The 15,857-nt window shown below is 45.3% G+C and overlaps 1 protein-coding gene across 4 annotated transcripts in view; it reads right to left on the bottom strand.

Moving 5' to 3' along the window:
- The window catches only part of AFAP1L2 (actin filament associated protein 1 like 2), a 122,629-nt gene that overhangs the window by 9,984 nt on the left and 96,788 nt on the right, over positions 1–15,857 (bottom strand). For 2 of the 4 annotated variants that reach the window (XM_048856997.2, XM_075131065.1), the window contains exons 6-14: positions 13,189–13,272; positions 11,051–11,256; positions 9,552–9,731; positions 7,142–7,231; positions 5,947–6,031; positions 4,037–4,141; positions 2,984–3,195; positions 1,154–1,299; positions 637–748 (exon numbers count right to left, since the gene is read on the bottom strand). In XM_048856997.2, the coding sequence (XP_048712954.2) occupies positions 637–748; positions 1,154–1,299; positions 2,984–3,195; positions 4,037–4,141; positions 5,947–6,031; positions 7,142–7,231; positions 9,552–9,731; positions 11,051–11,256; positions 13,189–13,272 (1,220 nt within the window). The remainder of the gene's footprint in view (positions 1–636; positions 749–1,153; positions 1,300–2,983; positions 3,196–4,036; positions 4,142–5,946; positions 6,032–7,141; positions 7,232–9,551; positions 9,732–11,050; positions 11,257–13,188; positions 13,273–15,857) is intronic. The other 2 variants (XM_048856998.2, XM_048856999.2) reach the window with 2 other exon arrangements.

The raw sequence follows: 15,857 nt of genomic DNA, 5'->3' as shown, positions 1-15,857 counted from the left end.
CACGACCCTTCTGGGCTGAATTCAAAGAAGCAAGCCAGACAGGAAAGACTCTGTATTCCACTAACAATCCCCTAAGCCATGCGAGTCCAAGTTATTGCTTTTGAATAAACGAGGTAGGTAAGCAGATAGGCACACTCCGCAGGGAAGAAAGGGGAATTTTCCTGAAAGATTTAGCAAATTTCTGGGTGGTTTTCCCAGGGAGCAAAGGGAGTTTGACTTTTAGTGGATGCTTGAAAAGATCTCCCCTTGTATTGCTGAAGAAAGCCTTGGCTGTTCAGGGAGAAATGTCTACCTTTATAATGAGAGGTATCTGCAATTCAAGCAGCCTTTATCTTTAGCCCTGAAGTATTTTGCTGCCCTGCTAGCCAAATATCCATGCGTGAGACTGTCTTCAGCAGATCATAGCTACAAAGCTGCCATCAAGAGGCCACAGGGTTCAATGCAATTACTTGTCTAAGAGTCTGAGTGCTCTCTAAGGATTCCCCCACCCCACCCCCTGGGGTATTCAGTGGGCAGATCGGCATCACCCCGAATCACAACAGCTTTAAAGCAACTCTCATTCTTTCAGCTGCTCTGAGAAAAGGGATAAGCAAATGGCCCAAGTAGCAGAAGACTGCTGCCATTGTAAAGCCGTACCATGGTCTCCTCCGGCGGGTCCACGTCATCGTAGAGTTCCTCCTCCTGGGTCCTTATCTTGGGCAGGTTATCGATATAGGTGTTGGGCTCACAGCACTTCCTTTGCATTAAGCTGTAAATACCCAAAGCAACATGCTTTCAAAAGCTGCAGGTGCCCCCCGTGTTCCCACCCATGGCTGGGAAACGACATTTGCAATGTAGCCTTCAGCCCCACCCCTACACACCGGGTCTTCCAGTCTGCCCTCCACACTGACTCCACAGCCAGGGTATCCTCTGTGGCAGAGGTAGGGTTTGCTCCTTTGTGCAATCCACAGTCTCCTTGCCTCAGTCCCGCTTGTGAGTGACAATGGAGGAGAATGAGCACCACACTGCCTTCCTGATTGCCCAGCTAAGTGTCTGAAGCTGAGCATCAGGAGAATGTGATCTGCTGCTCTTCTTTTGAGATCAAGTGCACTCAGGATCTGCCTAGAAGATCAAGGAATTTTTCAAAGCCAAAAATGCTGCCACTGTGACTTACAAGAAGGAATTCTTTGCAGCACTCACGATGCAGGAAATCCTGTCAGCATCGACATAATCATAGGTGAATTCTTCTGGGTCCTTTTTGGAGCCTGACTCTGATAAGAGGAGGCCCAGCCAATGGCCCATTTCCTCAGAAGACTTGGCCTACAACATAGCCAAAGAAACAGATTTTTATGGCTGTAAAGAGAGCAGTTTCCAAGATGCTTAATATGGTTTAGATGGGAAGGTAAATTGCAGATTTACTTGGGTCTGTTAGGATAAATAAACTGCAATGCTTTGACATTAATCAAATTGACAAGGATTAAGGTCCCACACGTAGACTTTATAGTTAAATTTATATTTTAAACTAGAGTATTTCTAAAAGTAATTCCTCTTTTACCTCCCTGCCAAGACCAGGGCTCTGAGTTTTCCCTCTTACAGTGGAGGAGATCTCAGCTGCCTATAGCCCTACCCTGGCTGGAGTCTTTCAAGCAATCCAATTTTGCCAAGGAAAGACTGAATTTTCAATCTTTGACCAGTAGAGGACAGGACTTTCAAGATTGCTAGTATTAGGAGACCTGCACAAACTTCAATAATGAAATCTGCAGGGTCTCTGAACATGACAAGTTTCAAGAGAACTGAGGCTGATTTATGGGTCTGAATCAAAACCCTGTGTCCAAACATCCACTGACCATTTTCCGAGTGCGTGGGAGGTTTGAAATCTATACCCCAATCCAGATCAGACTTTGGAATAAGGCCCATGTCTTTGTAATGAGACACACTGAAACCCTCAATGTTCACCAGCAGCTTGAACGAGCCACAGTTCATTGTTTGGAGTGTTCTCAGTCCAGATAGGAATTTTGCGACTTGAGACCATCTCTAATGGAGAACCCTGTGGAACGCCTGATGGCTTCAGATAGCTTCCATCTGAAACACTGCAAAACTAGGCTTGAACCCCAATGTTTCAAAGAAACAAAGCAAAACTGGCGGGGGGAGGGGACGACTCATGTGAATCAAAACTGGATAAAGTTTGCACAGACCGCTGTTGTTAAAAGTCACCGGGTCTTGTGTAACCCTAAAATTAAGCAGATTTTTGTTAAATCAGGCAAAATGTGGAATCGATATTTTGGAATCAATTCTTCCTCCCCCTTCCAGTCCAGTAAAATTAGTGCAATGTTCTAGTACTGCCTGGAAACCAACCAGTCAGCTTGGACCTTGACTGTGACACTCTGATGAAGTTTAGTTTCTCCCATTTACAAACTGCTGTTATTTTTTCAAGCACCTCTTTAGCTTTTAAATCTGCCAGCAGACATATGGTCTGTGATTTACTGGGCACCTCAGACATACAGCGATCGGTCGGCTAAACTAAACACCTTCAGACCTTGTAGCAGTCATTTCAAGCCTGTTGTTTAGCTATAAATATTCCACCCACTGGAAAACACAGGAAATTGCTCACATTGTCCTCCTCCTACTCCAGTCATGCTGATGTCAGAGGAAACGAAGATTAGAGATAAACAGTCCAGGATACAGGCAAGTGAAAGTAGCAGATATGAATAGATTTACTTGTGCTTTCTGGGCCAGAACCTAACTGGTGTAAGTGAATGGCAAGTCAATGGAGTTACACCAATTTATGCCAGCTGAGATCCTGGCCTTTTAAGATTAGTGTTCTTCATAATATGAAGAAGGTCTGTTTCCAGTTACCAGCAGTCCTGGAGACTTAACATTTTATCTGCGGCTAAAGAGAGTTACTTCTGAGAATGTTACTCAGCTGAGTTTACCCTGCAGGGCGGTAGGAATTTTTATGGCTACCTTCCCGACAATTCCCTAGGAGAAACATAGGCCACCATACCTCTAATTTGGCTAGTTCTTCCCCACTGTGCAGAATACGGAAAGAATAGAGATGGTCAGGGGTGGGGTCTGGAATAATTTCACAGCCCACCAGACTCAGAGGTTGCTGTGCAGATTTACTTCTATTCTTGTCCTGGTAGAAATGGAGGTGACCATTTTTTATGTGACACCAACGGGATCTCCACTGGCTGTTCACTAGTATGTTCAGGTAACCTGCAAGCAAGCACATGCTGGCTTAGTAACATCTTCCACCACATTGGGACGTAGGCTTGGGAATCACATGCACATTTGAAGCCTCCATTGGGCCAGTATGTCAACAGAGACGTGTCTGGTTCTCAGGTTGCTGGTTTAAAAGGCAGAGGGCTTACTACACATAGGTTAACTGTAAAGGTTTGGAGCCAAATTTTGCTGTGACATGCATCCTGGGTGGAAAACTGGTCACACTTTTACCTTCAGAATTCAGGTTAGGTTCAGAGCAGCAAACAACTGTGGATGCTTAGGCTATGTCTACACTTAAACTGCTGGACCACTGCAGCGCTTCAGCATAGACATTCCCTACAGCGACAGGAGGGGTTCTCCCGTTGCTGTAGTTAATATACCTCCCTGAGAGGTGGTAGCTAGGTCAACAGAAGAATTATTCCATCAACCTGGCATTGCCTACACCAGAGTAAGTCAGCTAACTACGTTACTCAGGGATTGTAGATTTTTCACACCCAAGAGACATAGCTATGCCAATGGAAGCTTTCTGTGTAGACCTGCCTTTAGTCAAAGCTTATGCAAAACTATGGAACCCTGTTCACCCAAAGCTTTAAATCCCACACAAACCTCTCCCTGTTGGGCGCTCAGGAACCCCATGTCTTATGTTGCTTTCTGGGGAGGGAAGCACAGAGGCCTTCTACGTCTATCTCTGATGTTTTCAGGGGCTGATGGCTGATTGGCAACTCATCCTTCATGCTGCTACCTGCTCTTGTGAGCACAATTATCTTAAGGGTGCTAGGCTGAAAATACAAAATTGTGGGTTCTCTTTCATGGTAACATCCTTCTGGTCGCTTACTGGAAGTTTCTAGTGCCCTCTCTGGACTCTCCAATGAGCTGGATTTTTTTCTCCCGAGGTTCATCAGGTTGCTCAGTTTAAGGCCAGTTGTACCCTTCTTCTTGACTAGCAAAACCAGAGAGAAATGGACAGTATGTAAATCATGCTGTTGGAGCTACAGACAAACTATGTTACCTGCTGTTAAAGCGATACGTAAGATTCTCATTCCAAACTAGCTGGCGGGCATATTTTTTAAAATATAGAATGCCTAGCAGTGAATGCCAAAAATGAGTCAATAGTAAACAGACGCATCACTTATTCGAGGTCCTCCTCATAAACAACACAGTCTGTGCATACCAACGGGTACTCTGATTTGTACACAACATGCAGGATGTGCTCTAAGGGCCACATCTGGTATTTCTGTGCTCTCCCTCCCCGCATAGCATTTGAGCTCCTCACAATCTTTCTTTTTTAATGTATTTATCCTCACAATACCCCTGTGAGGCAGGGTTCAGCTATAAAACTCCAGGCAGACTAAGGGTCAGATTTTTCAAAGTATTTAAATGCCTAAAGATGCCAATAGGCACCAAGCGAGGTTTTCAAAAGCACCTAGGTGTCTGAATCCCATTAACTGCAACAGGAGTTAGGGGATTTTCAAAAACGCCTAGGTACCTAAGTGCCTCTTTAGCCACTTACACAGCACAGGAAGTCTGGCAGAGGTGGACCCAGGTCTCAAAGTACCAGTCTAACATCCTTATTATTGGTATAACTGCAGTGCTAGGAGCTCCAGTCACAGGCCAGGACCCCGCTGTTAGGGATACGATTTTGTCCCAGTCAAAGTTTGCATAAGCCACACAGCATCATGGTAAAAAAGAGTCAATTTCACCCTAGGGCCATGGCAACCTTGTGGAGCCAGCTGCCATGCATTACTAGTTAGTTTGCTCGCTTTGGTCTAGTCCTCTCTGAAATGGGAGTAGACCAAAGTGAATGAACATTTAATCAGTGCTTGAATTATGGGGGCAGCTGCCCCTGACTCCAGCCCCCCCTATCCTGCAGACCCCTCTCCCCAGTGCAGAGCTCCTAGAAGGGCACAGTTGGTCTATGTTCCCCTCAGCCCCCCAGGTCTTTTTGTGGTTATAGGTCCTGTTCTCTGCCTTCTTTCCCCCTTTCCCCTCTCCCTCCTGCTCCCCTCTGACCCTGGCTCACCCAATCTCTGACCACCCCCCACCTACAGCTCACCCAATCTCCAACCCCCTTCTCTCCCATCTCTCTCCCCAGCCCGTCACTGGAGGAGTGGTCAAGACAGGATGCAGCAGTGGTGACCACCACAACAGAATCGTCTCCCACCCCCTTGTGCTAGGGGCTGGACACTGCTAGCCCTAACCACTTGATCATCCTTCCTTTCCATCTGTCCCTGAAAAAAATGGAAGTTAATGTGTCTACAGCTTTCACCAGCTGTCAGATCAGTTTGGGGTCCACTGTGAGTGCAATGGGTGGGGCTGGTGATCTGTAATAAGCAGAAACCCATCCAGGCAAGCTTCTCCCCAGTGCAGAGGGTGAACAGGTGAACCTGCTCTCCGATCAGTTGGAGGCCAATTAGTTCCCCCTGCCCCACCCAGAAAGCAGATTGAGGGCATTAGATAATCAGGCTGGTGGGCTAAAGAGCCAATTAGTCCATCAGGATAAAGAGACACAGGAAGGAAGTGCTCAGTGGGGTGGGGGGGAGCTCAGGCTCACAGAGGCCTCAGGTCCTGAGGAGCGGTCTGAAAGCACAGAGGGTATTGTAAATAGACTGTTGCACTGGGACCGGAGTAGTGGGAACTCAAACACATGGTCCTGTGAACGCACACCCAGTAGAGTCTGTGGTTTCTGTGGGGTAAGAAGACCAAGCAAAGGGGTGTCCTGTTACACCAGACATTGGTTTCTTTTACCATCTTTTGTTTCGATGGATTCCGGGTGGCCGTCCGTGCTGCTCCCGCTCTCTGATGCCACAGAATGCCTCTCAGACAACTCCGCCTGTCAACGAGGACCAAACGTGAGCACCACGGGGCCAAGGCAATACATTATTAACACCAAGCATCAGCCAAGAATGTCTTTGCTGGCAAAAAAAAAAAAAATCCATGGACTGGGTCTCTAGGCTGGTCAAGGGAAATTTTGGGAAAGTATTGAGATCGTTATGGGAACCAGGTGTGGACATCACAGAAGGAAGCATGAAAAGTCACATATGTCCTATGTAGCAACCCCGGCACATTTGCAAACCCAGGTCTCTAAACGTGTGGGCCCCCTCCCTCGGCTGGTTTGGAGCAGTGTAGCTCTGTTAAAATCACTGGAGCTAGCCTATATTGTGTGCTTTTCGGAGACCCATCCACTCCTGGCAGGCATTTAGTTAGAGCCCTTTCCCCTTTAAATTGCAGGCCAAGCTTCTTAAATTTTTATTTTTTTTAATAAATATTTTCCTAAAAGTAGGATGGGATCCATTGCCGCCTCTTTTTGTCCATCTATCCATCCATGCTGTGTCCCTCACCATGGTATCTGGGCACCTACTTGGGTTTATTGTGCTACTGTGATGGCCTAATACTGGAGAATCTCCAGTTCCCCCTCTCTCAGATAGTCACCTCTGTGCTGCTCCATAGGCTGTTTCTTAAGACTCCCAACATTTATTTGTATTGGAGATGGTCCCAGCCTTCAACGTTTGAATCTGGATCTGAAATTATCCAAACTTTTGGAGAGTTTGGATGCAGGCAAATCATTATACTAGGGTCAGGGTAGGAACATAGCTCCTGGCACACTAGGTCAGACCAGTGGTCCATTCCGTCCAGTAACATGTCTCCACCAGACACTTCAGTGGAAGGAGCAAGAAACTCTGCAGATGGCCGTTCAGGAATAATAGAGGTTAGCTTATGCCCTCTATGTATATAAAGGAAAATTAATATTGTTCCAATTATGCGTCTTTCAGCAGTAAAGCGTGGTTGCATTCATATCAGTCTCAGCCTCCTTCTTGCCCAGATAAAGTTACTGCACTGGTGTAAACTCTCCATGTGTTTTGTTAAAGGAGTAGGCTCTAAAAAAAGGGATTTAAAGCATTTTACACATTGAATATCACCTGGCTAAAGATACAAGCTGTACCTTGAGGTAACTAAGACGGTGGGAGTCTGGAATGTATTGATTGCCTTCACCCACTACTTCAGACTGAAGGCCACTGGTCTCTTGGATTACCTGCACAGAGAACAAAGCAGCAAGCTAAAAGAGTTGTTAAAATTACCAATACTCATAATCTTCAGAGATATGCAGAACATAGGCAGCAAAACTCAACATCATGCCAGAATTCACCTAATGTTAAAAACTTGGACCTCAGACCGGCTTTGTCAAAAGCATCATGAATGCAGGCTCATCATGAATGCAGGCTCAGAGAAACCAGAGCACAGTGACCAAAACCTGGGACCCATTGCAAGCAAAACCAGAATTAGGGATTGATGTCAAACCCCTTGCCCAGCTCAGTTTCCTAGGGTGCAGACATGAATGTAGGTGGAGCAAGCCATTCTGACAGAATTTCTCTTTGAGGTTTTGGGTTCATGTGGACTGTAAACAGAAAACAAAATTCAGAGGATGCTAGGCACTAGGAGCAAAGTAAGATGACACAATTTGCATCACTGGCCTGGGAACTGAAATCACTAAAGCCAGGTCCTCAGTTAGTGTAAATCATGTAACTCTTCATAATTTATTTCAACGGGGTGACGCCTGGCCCATAAAGTTCAAATGAACAGAAATTCTAAGGGCCAAATCCGGCCTTGACTTGACATGTTGCGACCTGAGTGACTTCAAAGGGGCTGCAGTGGGTTTAAGTCAGGGCAAAACTTGGCCCGCTGTATCAGTCCAGTGAGCGTGTTGAAGGCTGCAAGTGAACAGAGCTCTTCTGCTTGCTTTGAGTTAATCACTGATCTTTGTAAAGGTTCATTGTTCTGCTGCAGTTTCCATGAAACAACCATGTTTCCTGTACAGTCCTTGGCTATTCTGTGTTTGGGACTTTCTCCAAAAAGCGTTCCCACACATTGTCACAGAGAGAGGCATTAAGCGTTCTTCTGTCTCTGCAGCATTTTCCATTAAACATCAATTAGACTGAAGCTGGGAGTTCAGTGCTCTCTTGCTGAAAGACCTTCTTTATTCTGGCTGGAAAGGTTGGGCTGGGGAGGTCCTCTCCATTCTCCGACATAGAGAAGGTGGCAGGGGTTTGCTGGGAACACGCTTGCCCTGGACATGAAAACGAAGCAGAGCATGTGTCTATGTGCTTGCAGCTGTGAATGAGGCCAGTGTATGTCAGAAGAACAGTGGAATGGAGCACAGTCTCCAAGCGGAGCCACAGTAATGTCGATGGGAGTTGTACAGCTAAGTTCCAGTGCAGTGCATTGAATCCCTATGAATATAGTAAAGGTATGTAGCCTCATATCCACACTCTTTGCTCTTGTCCCATGTCACTCACTCTCTGTCCCTCTCCTCTTTCTAACCCCCTCTTCCTCTCTCCCCCCCCCCCCCCCCCCGCCTCTCAACAACTTAAACAATCCTAAAGGATCATTTTAGCTGCTTCTTTCCCTGGCAACATATCCTCCCCTCCCTTCCCTTAAATTCAGACCATGGTGCAGGGAGCCAGAGCTTTCGCGGCTGATCTGACTCTGCTGGCCCCACATGATTGACATCCCAGCATGCACACTCTTCTGGCAGAAGTGCTGAGCCTGTGAAGACGTGTGAAGAGCCCAGCATGGAGAATCCAGGGCAGGAGATGGAGAGGTTCCCTGCCAGCAAAAATGATTCCAGAAGAGTGAATGAGAGAGACTGCCATTTCACCTCAATGAATCAGAGGACCTTCTACATTCTTTTATCTTCTTCACTGTGAGAAAACTGCAAGGAATAACTTATTCACCACATTTCTCAGTCAGGGCAGAGTGCGAGGGAGCGCCGAGAAGGCAGGTGTGAGGTACAAGCAGGGCCAGATTAACCCATCAATGGGGCAAACATACGCTTCTCTCAGCCTGGTGCGAGAGGGGGTCCCAGGGGAAAGCGGGGAGGGAGTATTGCAATGCCACCCACTCAGATTAGGTCAGCCACCTTCTCCCATCATGATGGAAGGCTGGCTGGACCAAACTTGAATGGGGCTGTGCCAGGTGGCAATGCCCAGAGTGGGGAAACTGGGCCCAGCTCCCCGGTAGAGGAGCTGCTCTTGCAGGGTGGACGTGTTCTCCAAACACCACCATGGGGGGTCAAGATTAGGGTTGCAGTGCCAGGGAGGAGGGCACTGCTGCGGGTGGCCTGTGCCCCCTCAGCAGGGCAAAGGGGAGGTGGTGAAGGACCCCGGCCTATGATTTTGGGCCCCACCTACCAATTTAGGCCATAGCCATGTGCCTTATTTGCCTCCGAGTTAATCCAGCCCTGGGTACAGCAGAGGGAGTTACCACAGGGGCAGAGTGGAATGAACAGCTCCCTTTTCCACTGGGAGAGTGGATTATCTTCCAGCTAATCTGCCAAGTGACACAGCTCCACTCACTCTGAACCACTGCTCTGCCTGGTCCTTGCTCTGCAAGCCCAGCACAATCACATCTGCGGTCATCGGAATGATCTTCAGCTTGTGTTCTTTCTTCCTCACTTGCTTTTCCTTGTGTATGACACTGCAGCCAAGCAAGTTCACATCAAGCTGAGGGGTGTGGTCCTTGGAGCTCTTGTAGCACTGAGAGCAGAAGGAGAGAAGTAAAGTTAGAGATTAAAAGCATGTAAACTCAACATAACCCACTTCCTAACCTCAGCACAAATGGAGCACCATGCACATCTGTAATGGCTGCATATAACACAAAGAAGGCCCAACTCAGTTACAGCTGCAGCGTCCAGATGTTTTACACACACACACGACACAAAAATATGTAGCACAGATATATACCCACCTAAACACACACACACACACAGATTCATACATCAGCATCTTTCACACAAACTATATCTCAAAAGATTTTACAGGGTCTAAATAACGTTCTGAGTAAAATAACAGCCATGGGAGGTTGCTGTCAGAGGAGTCAGGATTAGAACAAAGGAGTTCCTGATTTACTTACATACCACTAGGCCATGTGTAAAATTTTCTAAAGTGCTGACATGCCTTTGGCACCTAAGTCCCATTTTCAAAAGATACTTAGGCACCTAGGGGGGCCAGATTTTTAAAAGTGTTTAGGGGCCTACAGATGCACCTAGTGGGATTTTTTAAAATTCTTCAGTGAGTTAGGTTGAGTTTACATGGGAGTTAGGTGCCTAGTGGGATTTTCAGAAGTGCATAAACAGGTCAGGTGACTATCTGCTTCTTTAGACACTTAAATGCCTTTGTAAATTTGTCCCTAAATGCCATTGGTTTTCCATGTGATGTCAGCTTCTAAGTGCCTAATTCGCTTTTGAAAATGGGATTTAAGCACTTTTGAAAAATGGGGAACAAATATTTGATAACAGGCTCTTCCATCTAGCCTCCGGAGGTATAACATGAGCCATGGGCTGGAAGTTGAAGCTAGGCAAATTCAGACTGGAAATAAGGTGTAAATTTTTAACAGGGATGGTAATTAACCATAGGAACAATTTACCATGGGTCATGGTGGATTCTCTATCACTGGCCATTTTTAGAACAAAATGGGGTGTTTTTCTAAAAGCTCTGCTCTGGGAATTATTTTGGGGAAGTTCTCTGGCCTGTGTTACTTAGCAGGTCAGACTAGATGGTCAGTGGTCCCTTCTGGCTTTGGCATCGATGAACATTTTACCTCACATTGTTTTCTAGAACAATTAGCAACAATACTGCTTTACCTGTTCTTCGGCTTGTGGTATCAGCTGTCTGTATTCTATTGATTCTGTTACTGAGTGGAAATCTTTGGAGAAATCCACATGGAGGCGAAGTGGATATTTCTTAAAGCATCTGAATTAAGATAAGACTCTCTGCCATATGGGTATTGAGAAGCCAGTCTGAGAAAATAGGTTATTTGGGGGTAGGGGGGGAAGAAAATGCAAATGTTTGCATACCAGCAACCTAGTGTCCTTAATGACACACAGCTGTTTGGCCCATTGTCCCAGCCACTTCTTCCTCCAGAGGAAAGCACAGATGCGGGCATCTTTCATTAGCTCAATGGTGGCTTCAGTGGATGGCCATTGGTGGGTTGCTGACTTCCCTTTGCTGCTCTCTTCTTCATCATAGGATTCGTAAGAGCTGCTGACTGCTTCTCCGTCTTCTGTAACAAAGGCAAAGCTGGTCACCAAGTGTATTTCTGGGTGGCAATTTCTGTTTGTTTCACACATGCTCACATCAGGCAAGTGAGAGTATCCTCGCACCATGCCAGAGTCACCAGCAGCTCACAGGCTCTGCCCCAGGACTTTCCTCTGCTGAAGATTTCCTAAGGCCATTTTCTTAGTGAATTTGATCTCCCAGCATCCGGTTTTTCCTTCTAGCCCAAACTGTTGCTTTGATGTTTTGCACCTGAGATTCTCTCTTTGCAAATACTCAAAGGAGGCTCCAATTTAAAAGCTTTCCTCAGATGCGCTATCAGATTTTGGTTGTATTTTTCCAATGATATATTTTATACACCCAACTGGAAGCCAAAATTTCCAAACCTGCAGCACGATTGCAAGCTATGTCCAGTCCCTGCCGAGTCAGCCCCTGCCTCCTGTATATAAAAACAAACTCTGCAAGGCCATGCAACAAGCAATGATTCATAGTATGTTATTTTATAGTTCTCTTTCTGAGCCACGGCTATATCGACTCAACATGGAACCTATGGCAAGACATACATCTGAGCATTGGCACCAGTGAAGCGATGTTGAGTGGTGGCAATAAGAATTAGTAATAAATTATAGCCTTAAATAATAGTGATTGTTTTTATGTTCAGTCAAGAACAGTATGTAACTGTCCATTACGTTCTTAATAAGGAGTGGGATTTCAAGAGTGCTCAGCATTGGCTTAACTCCGTTCCTATTGCGGTAAAGGGGAGTTTTACCATTCAAATGAGAGCAGAGGTCAATGCTGACCATGCTTGAAAATTACACCCACTATGTATAGTGCTACCCAGCTCTGATGTATGTACGTCATGAAGGTTTGCAGAAGGTGAAGATGGCTGGTCATTGGTGCAAAGTCCATTGAAGTCAATAGAGAGACTCCCCAGCAACTTCCATGAGATTTGCAACAAGACTGAGGTGTTCATGATACAGATGTAATCTGCCAGCCACCCATTATTATTAGTGTGGTTCACACAGATCCATCAGAGGCATACCCCAAGATTTGTCCACCACGTATTTAATTCATGCATGTTCATCCCTACTGAACAGAATTAAGATACTGATCTCATTATGCTACTCTCATCAGGACTTAGTTAAATGTCCACTCAAGTGCAGTGTTACCTTAACATTGTAGACATTTTTGAGAAGAAAACAGAGAAAATAGACTTAAAAGACTTCACTGTGATTCTTTGAAGCATTATTCTGTAAGGTAGGTGTATTCATTTTTAAAGAAAATTAACTTTCAGAAGCCACAGCAATGTTACAATATTGCTCCCCAAATCTCTCCCAATTAAGTGTTATACGATAGCTCCAATAGGTGATTAGTGCAAAGCAACACTAATTAAGCCAATTTCTCGAAAGGAGACTATCTACTGCAAAATTCACTGAATGCCCATGGGTATCGTGTTAATGGCCCACCATCAACCAATCAGGTAGTTCAGCTTTCAAAAGACGACGACTATATTATTTCCCACTCTACAGCTTACCTCCTAGAAGACTTTGGAACAAATCCTCAGCTAGTGTAAATCGGCATGGCTCCACTTCCAGAGAACTATGCCTATTTACACCAGCTAATGATCAGCCCCTTCACTGGTTGCAACATCTTCATCAATAAAAAGCAGCGCCATTCAGATGTACTCTGATAAAAACTCTTTCTATATGGGATGAAACACTGATTGGCAAAAAGTGACTGCAACCTTCTCAATACCTCCCCCACCATACCCCCGCCCTCCTGACAATGTGCCAAATGGTGGTGGTGATCCATCCATGCTCGTAAGGGAGGAATGCCGGTGGTAACGAAATGAATAGTTTGGGCAGGTGCTCCTCTCAGCTACGATGACAGTAAATACAAAGACAATGCCAGAAGTTCAGGCTTTGAAAACATGCTGTACCCATAGTTATTGTGGCATAAATTACTCCCTCGGTAACCTGCAACCCTGTCCTGGCTCCAGTGACAGCAAGCCTACCAAGAATACCTGCATAGTCACAAGCAAAAAGAGAGAGAGAGAGAGAAAGCCCCCGCATTTTATATTGGTTCCCCTTGAACTAGGCAATTCTTTTTAAAATAACCATCAAAATTAAAATCAACTGGTGTAGATGAAATATTTCAGTCTGAATTATTATTAATTAGGCAGCCACATTGTCACTCACATTCCCATTCTGTTTCGTATCGTGCCACTCAATTATGCAAATGCAGCATCCGGCTAGAGTGATAAGGATGGAATCCATATCAGCATGGACTCAAAGCAAAAGGGGATCCTAGTAACTAATGCAAATATAACAAAGGGCAATGGCCTTCTTAGACTATGTGCAAAAATACTGCGGATGAAGGAAAGGCCACAAGACCTAACAAGCCTGTCGTTATTGGGTTCATTCTAATTTATTCATCCACAATTTGTTACAGTGTCTTTCAGTCCCACCTCTGATGCCACATGACTTGCTTATCTCCTCAGCCCATCTGGAGGATTTGCTTTGATGTCTCTTCTTGGCAACATATTTGCTAATTTTATTAGTGCTACTATTCTTGTTTTATTTTACTACATCCATTTGCTTGGAGATACAAGACTTAAATTCGAAAACTCAGTAACAGAGACGAACAGCAGCTCCCCAGCTACCTGCATCTTCACCACTCGGTTAGGAATCATGCCCCTATGTAGCATCCTTGCCCCAGGATCTCAAAGCACTTTCCATCACCCCGTATGAGGGAGATAAGTAACATTATCCCCACTTTACAGATGGGGAAATTGAGGGACTGAGGGTCCAGTCTTGTACCCATTGAAGTCAACAGCAAAACTCCGAACCTAGAGAATGCAGGATCAAGCCTAGGGAGATTTAAAGACAGAGCCAGGATTTGAACTCAGGTCTCTTTACTCAAGACTTGTGCTGTAGCCAGTAGACAACACACCTTCCCTTTCCCCTTCTACTATAGCTCCTCTTCAGCCATTTAATTAAACTTCTTCTTAACGTCATAATCTCATTACAGATCTCCCATCCAGATTTTCATTCACCTAAAGTAGCTGCCTCAACTGTGAACTGGTCAGAGAGTTACTTTCGCTAGGACCATGGAGATTCTTGGACACTTCTTAAGCTTTTTCCTTTCCATATACCCCCCTGCAAAGGTGTCTGTGCATAACCACCTGCAAAGTACCTTATTTATGTCTGGGGCAGATACCAGCTGAAGAGCCCTGTAATTCAGCAGTTAAGATGTGAGTAACAATACTGTCCACTCTGACATTCAGGACTTGTCTGAACCTGCATATTCCCATCCCAGTTCACTTTATGGGCCTGATTCTCCTCCCACAGCATTTTATACAGGTGCAACTCCATTAAAATTATAGGATATCAGGTGTAACTCCATTAGCGACCTGTGATTTCCCCCAGCATAAATGACAGGAGGAGCCGGGCCTATGAACAAAAGGGATTCATTTAACAAAGAAGCCTTAAAACACAGTCCAGGTCAGCAACCAGCCAAAATAGGGTTCTCATCTCATACTGTAATCTGTTTCCACTTCGGACTTCGCAGCTGTCACTGTGCTACGTATGGTGGCCATAGAGGGAATAGAATTCAGATCCTTCCCCTAGCACTTGAACTAACAGAGTATCTCCACCAACTATTTGCACTACAGGGCCTGTGGCACAGTTGAACAGTTCTGATTCCATCCAGCAGAGGGCAGTGGTGTACACCACCAAGTTTATTACCATTTTACTCTCCAAGGATGCGGCGACCAGTTTGCAGGTAAAAATTTGGCTTCACATTTAAAATAGTTAGGAAAGACAAACAAAGCTAACATATAAACTAGAAGGGAATCCAAAGAGCAGCTGATGACTAGGAAGGGGAACACTAACACCTAACAATGATGCACCACACTCTCCAACCAAGGATCTCTCAAGGACAGTTCACCTTTACTCATGTTGAATAGCACCTTATTCCACAAGTGGCCCCATATTAGATTTCAGACCCACGGTCAATGGAGCCATCTGAGGAGTAAGGGCTACTCAACATAAGAAAGGGGACCAGAACACATCCCATTGTTCTTCACCAGTGAGCCTCAACTCTCCCAAGATAGGTACTTGGCAGTATAATTATATCAATTTTGTCAGAGGAGGAAACTGAGGCACAGAAGAGTTGAGTGAATTGCCCAAAGGGGCATAGCTAGTCAGTAACACACTGGGGACAGATCTCAGGAGTCCTGACTCCCAGTCCCCTGCATTTATGCCGTTCATTGGTCTATATAACATGGAATACATTTCTCATTTGTCTAATGATAAACTAACAATAGCAGCCAATAGACAGTGCTTCTGGTAACTGAAATCTTATATTTCTGACACTACCCCGAACCATCTTATCCTGTTTGCTGTATGCCTGGTGCCCACATAATCATTCACTAGAAACTTCTCAGGACAAAGGTGCCATCACAGTTATTAGAGGCATTCCCTGACAGTGCATCTTCCTGTTTTTGAATTAAATATCCTGCATTGCCAAGCAAAAGAGAGAGTTTTCAGTAGAATTATTGTTTATTCCTCGCACAAGGTTTTCTATGCACAAAAATGTTCATTTTAT

This window comes from Caretta caretta, chromosome 7, assembly GCF_965140235.1.
Source record: "Caretta caretta isolate rCarCar2 chromosome 7, rCarCar1.hap1, whole genome shotgun sequence".
Taxonomy (NCBI): domain Eukaryota; kingdom Metazoa; phylum Chordata; order Testudines; family Cheloniidae; genus Caretta; species Caretta caretta.
The sequence above is the reverse complement of the archived record's forward strand: the minus strand, read 5'-3'. Positions and strand labels throughout refer to the sequence as shown.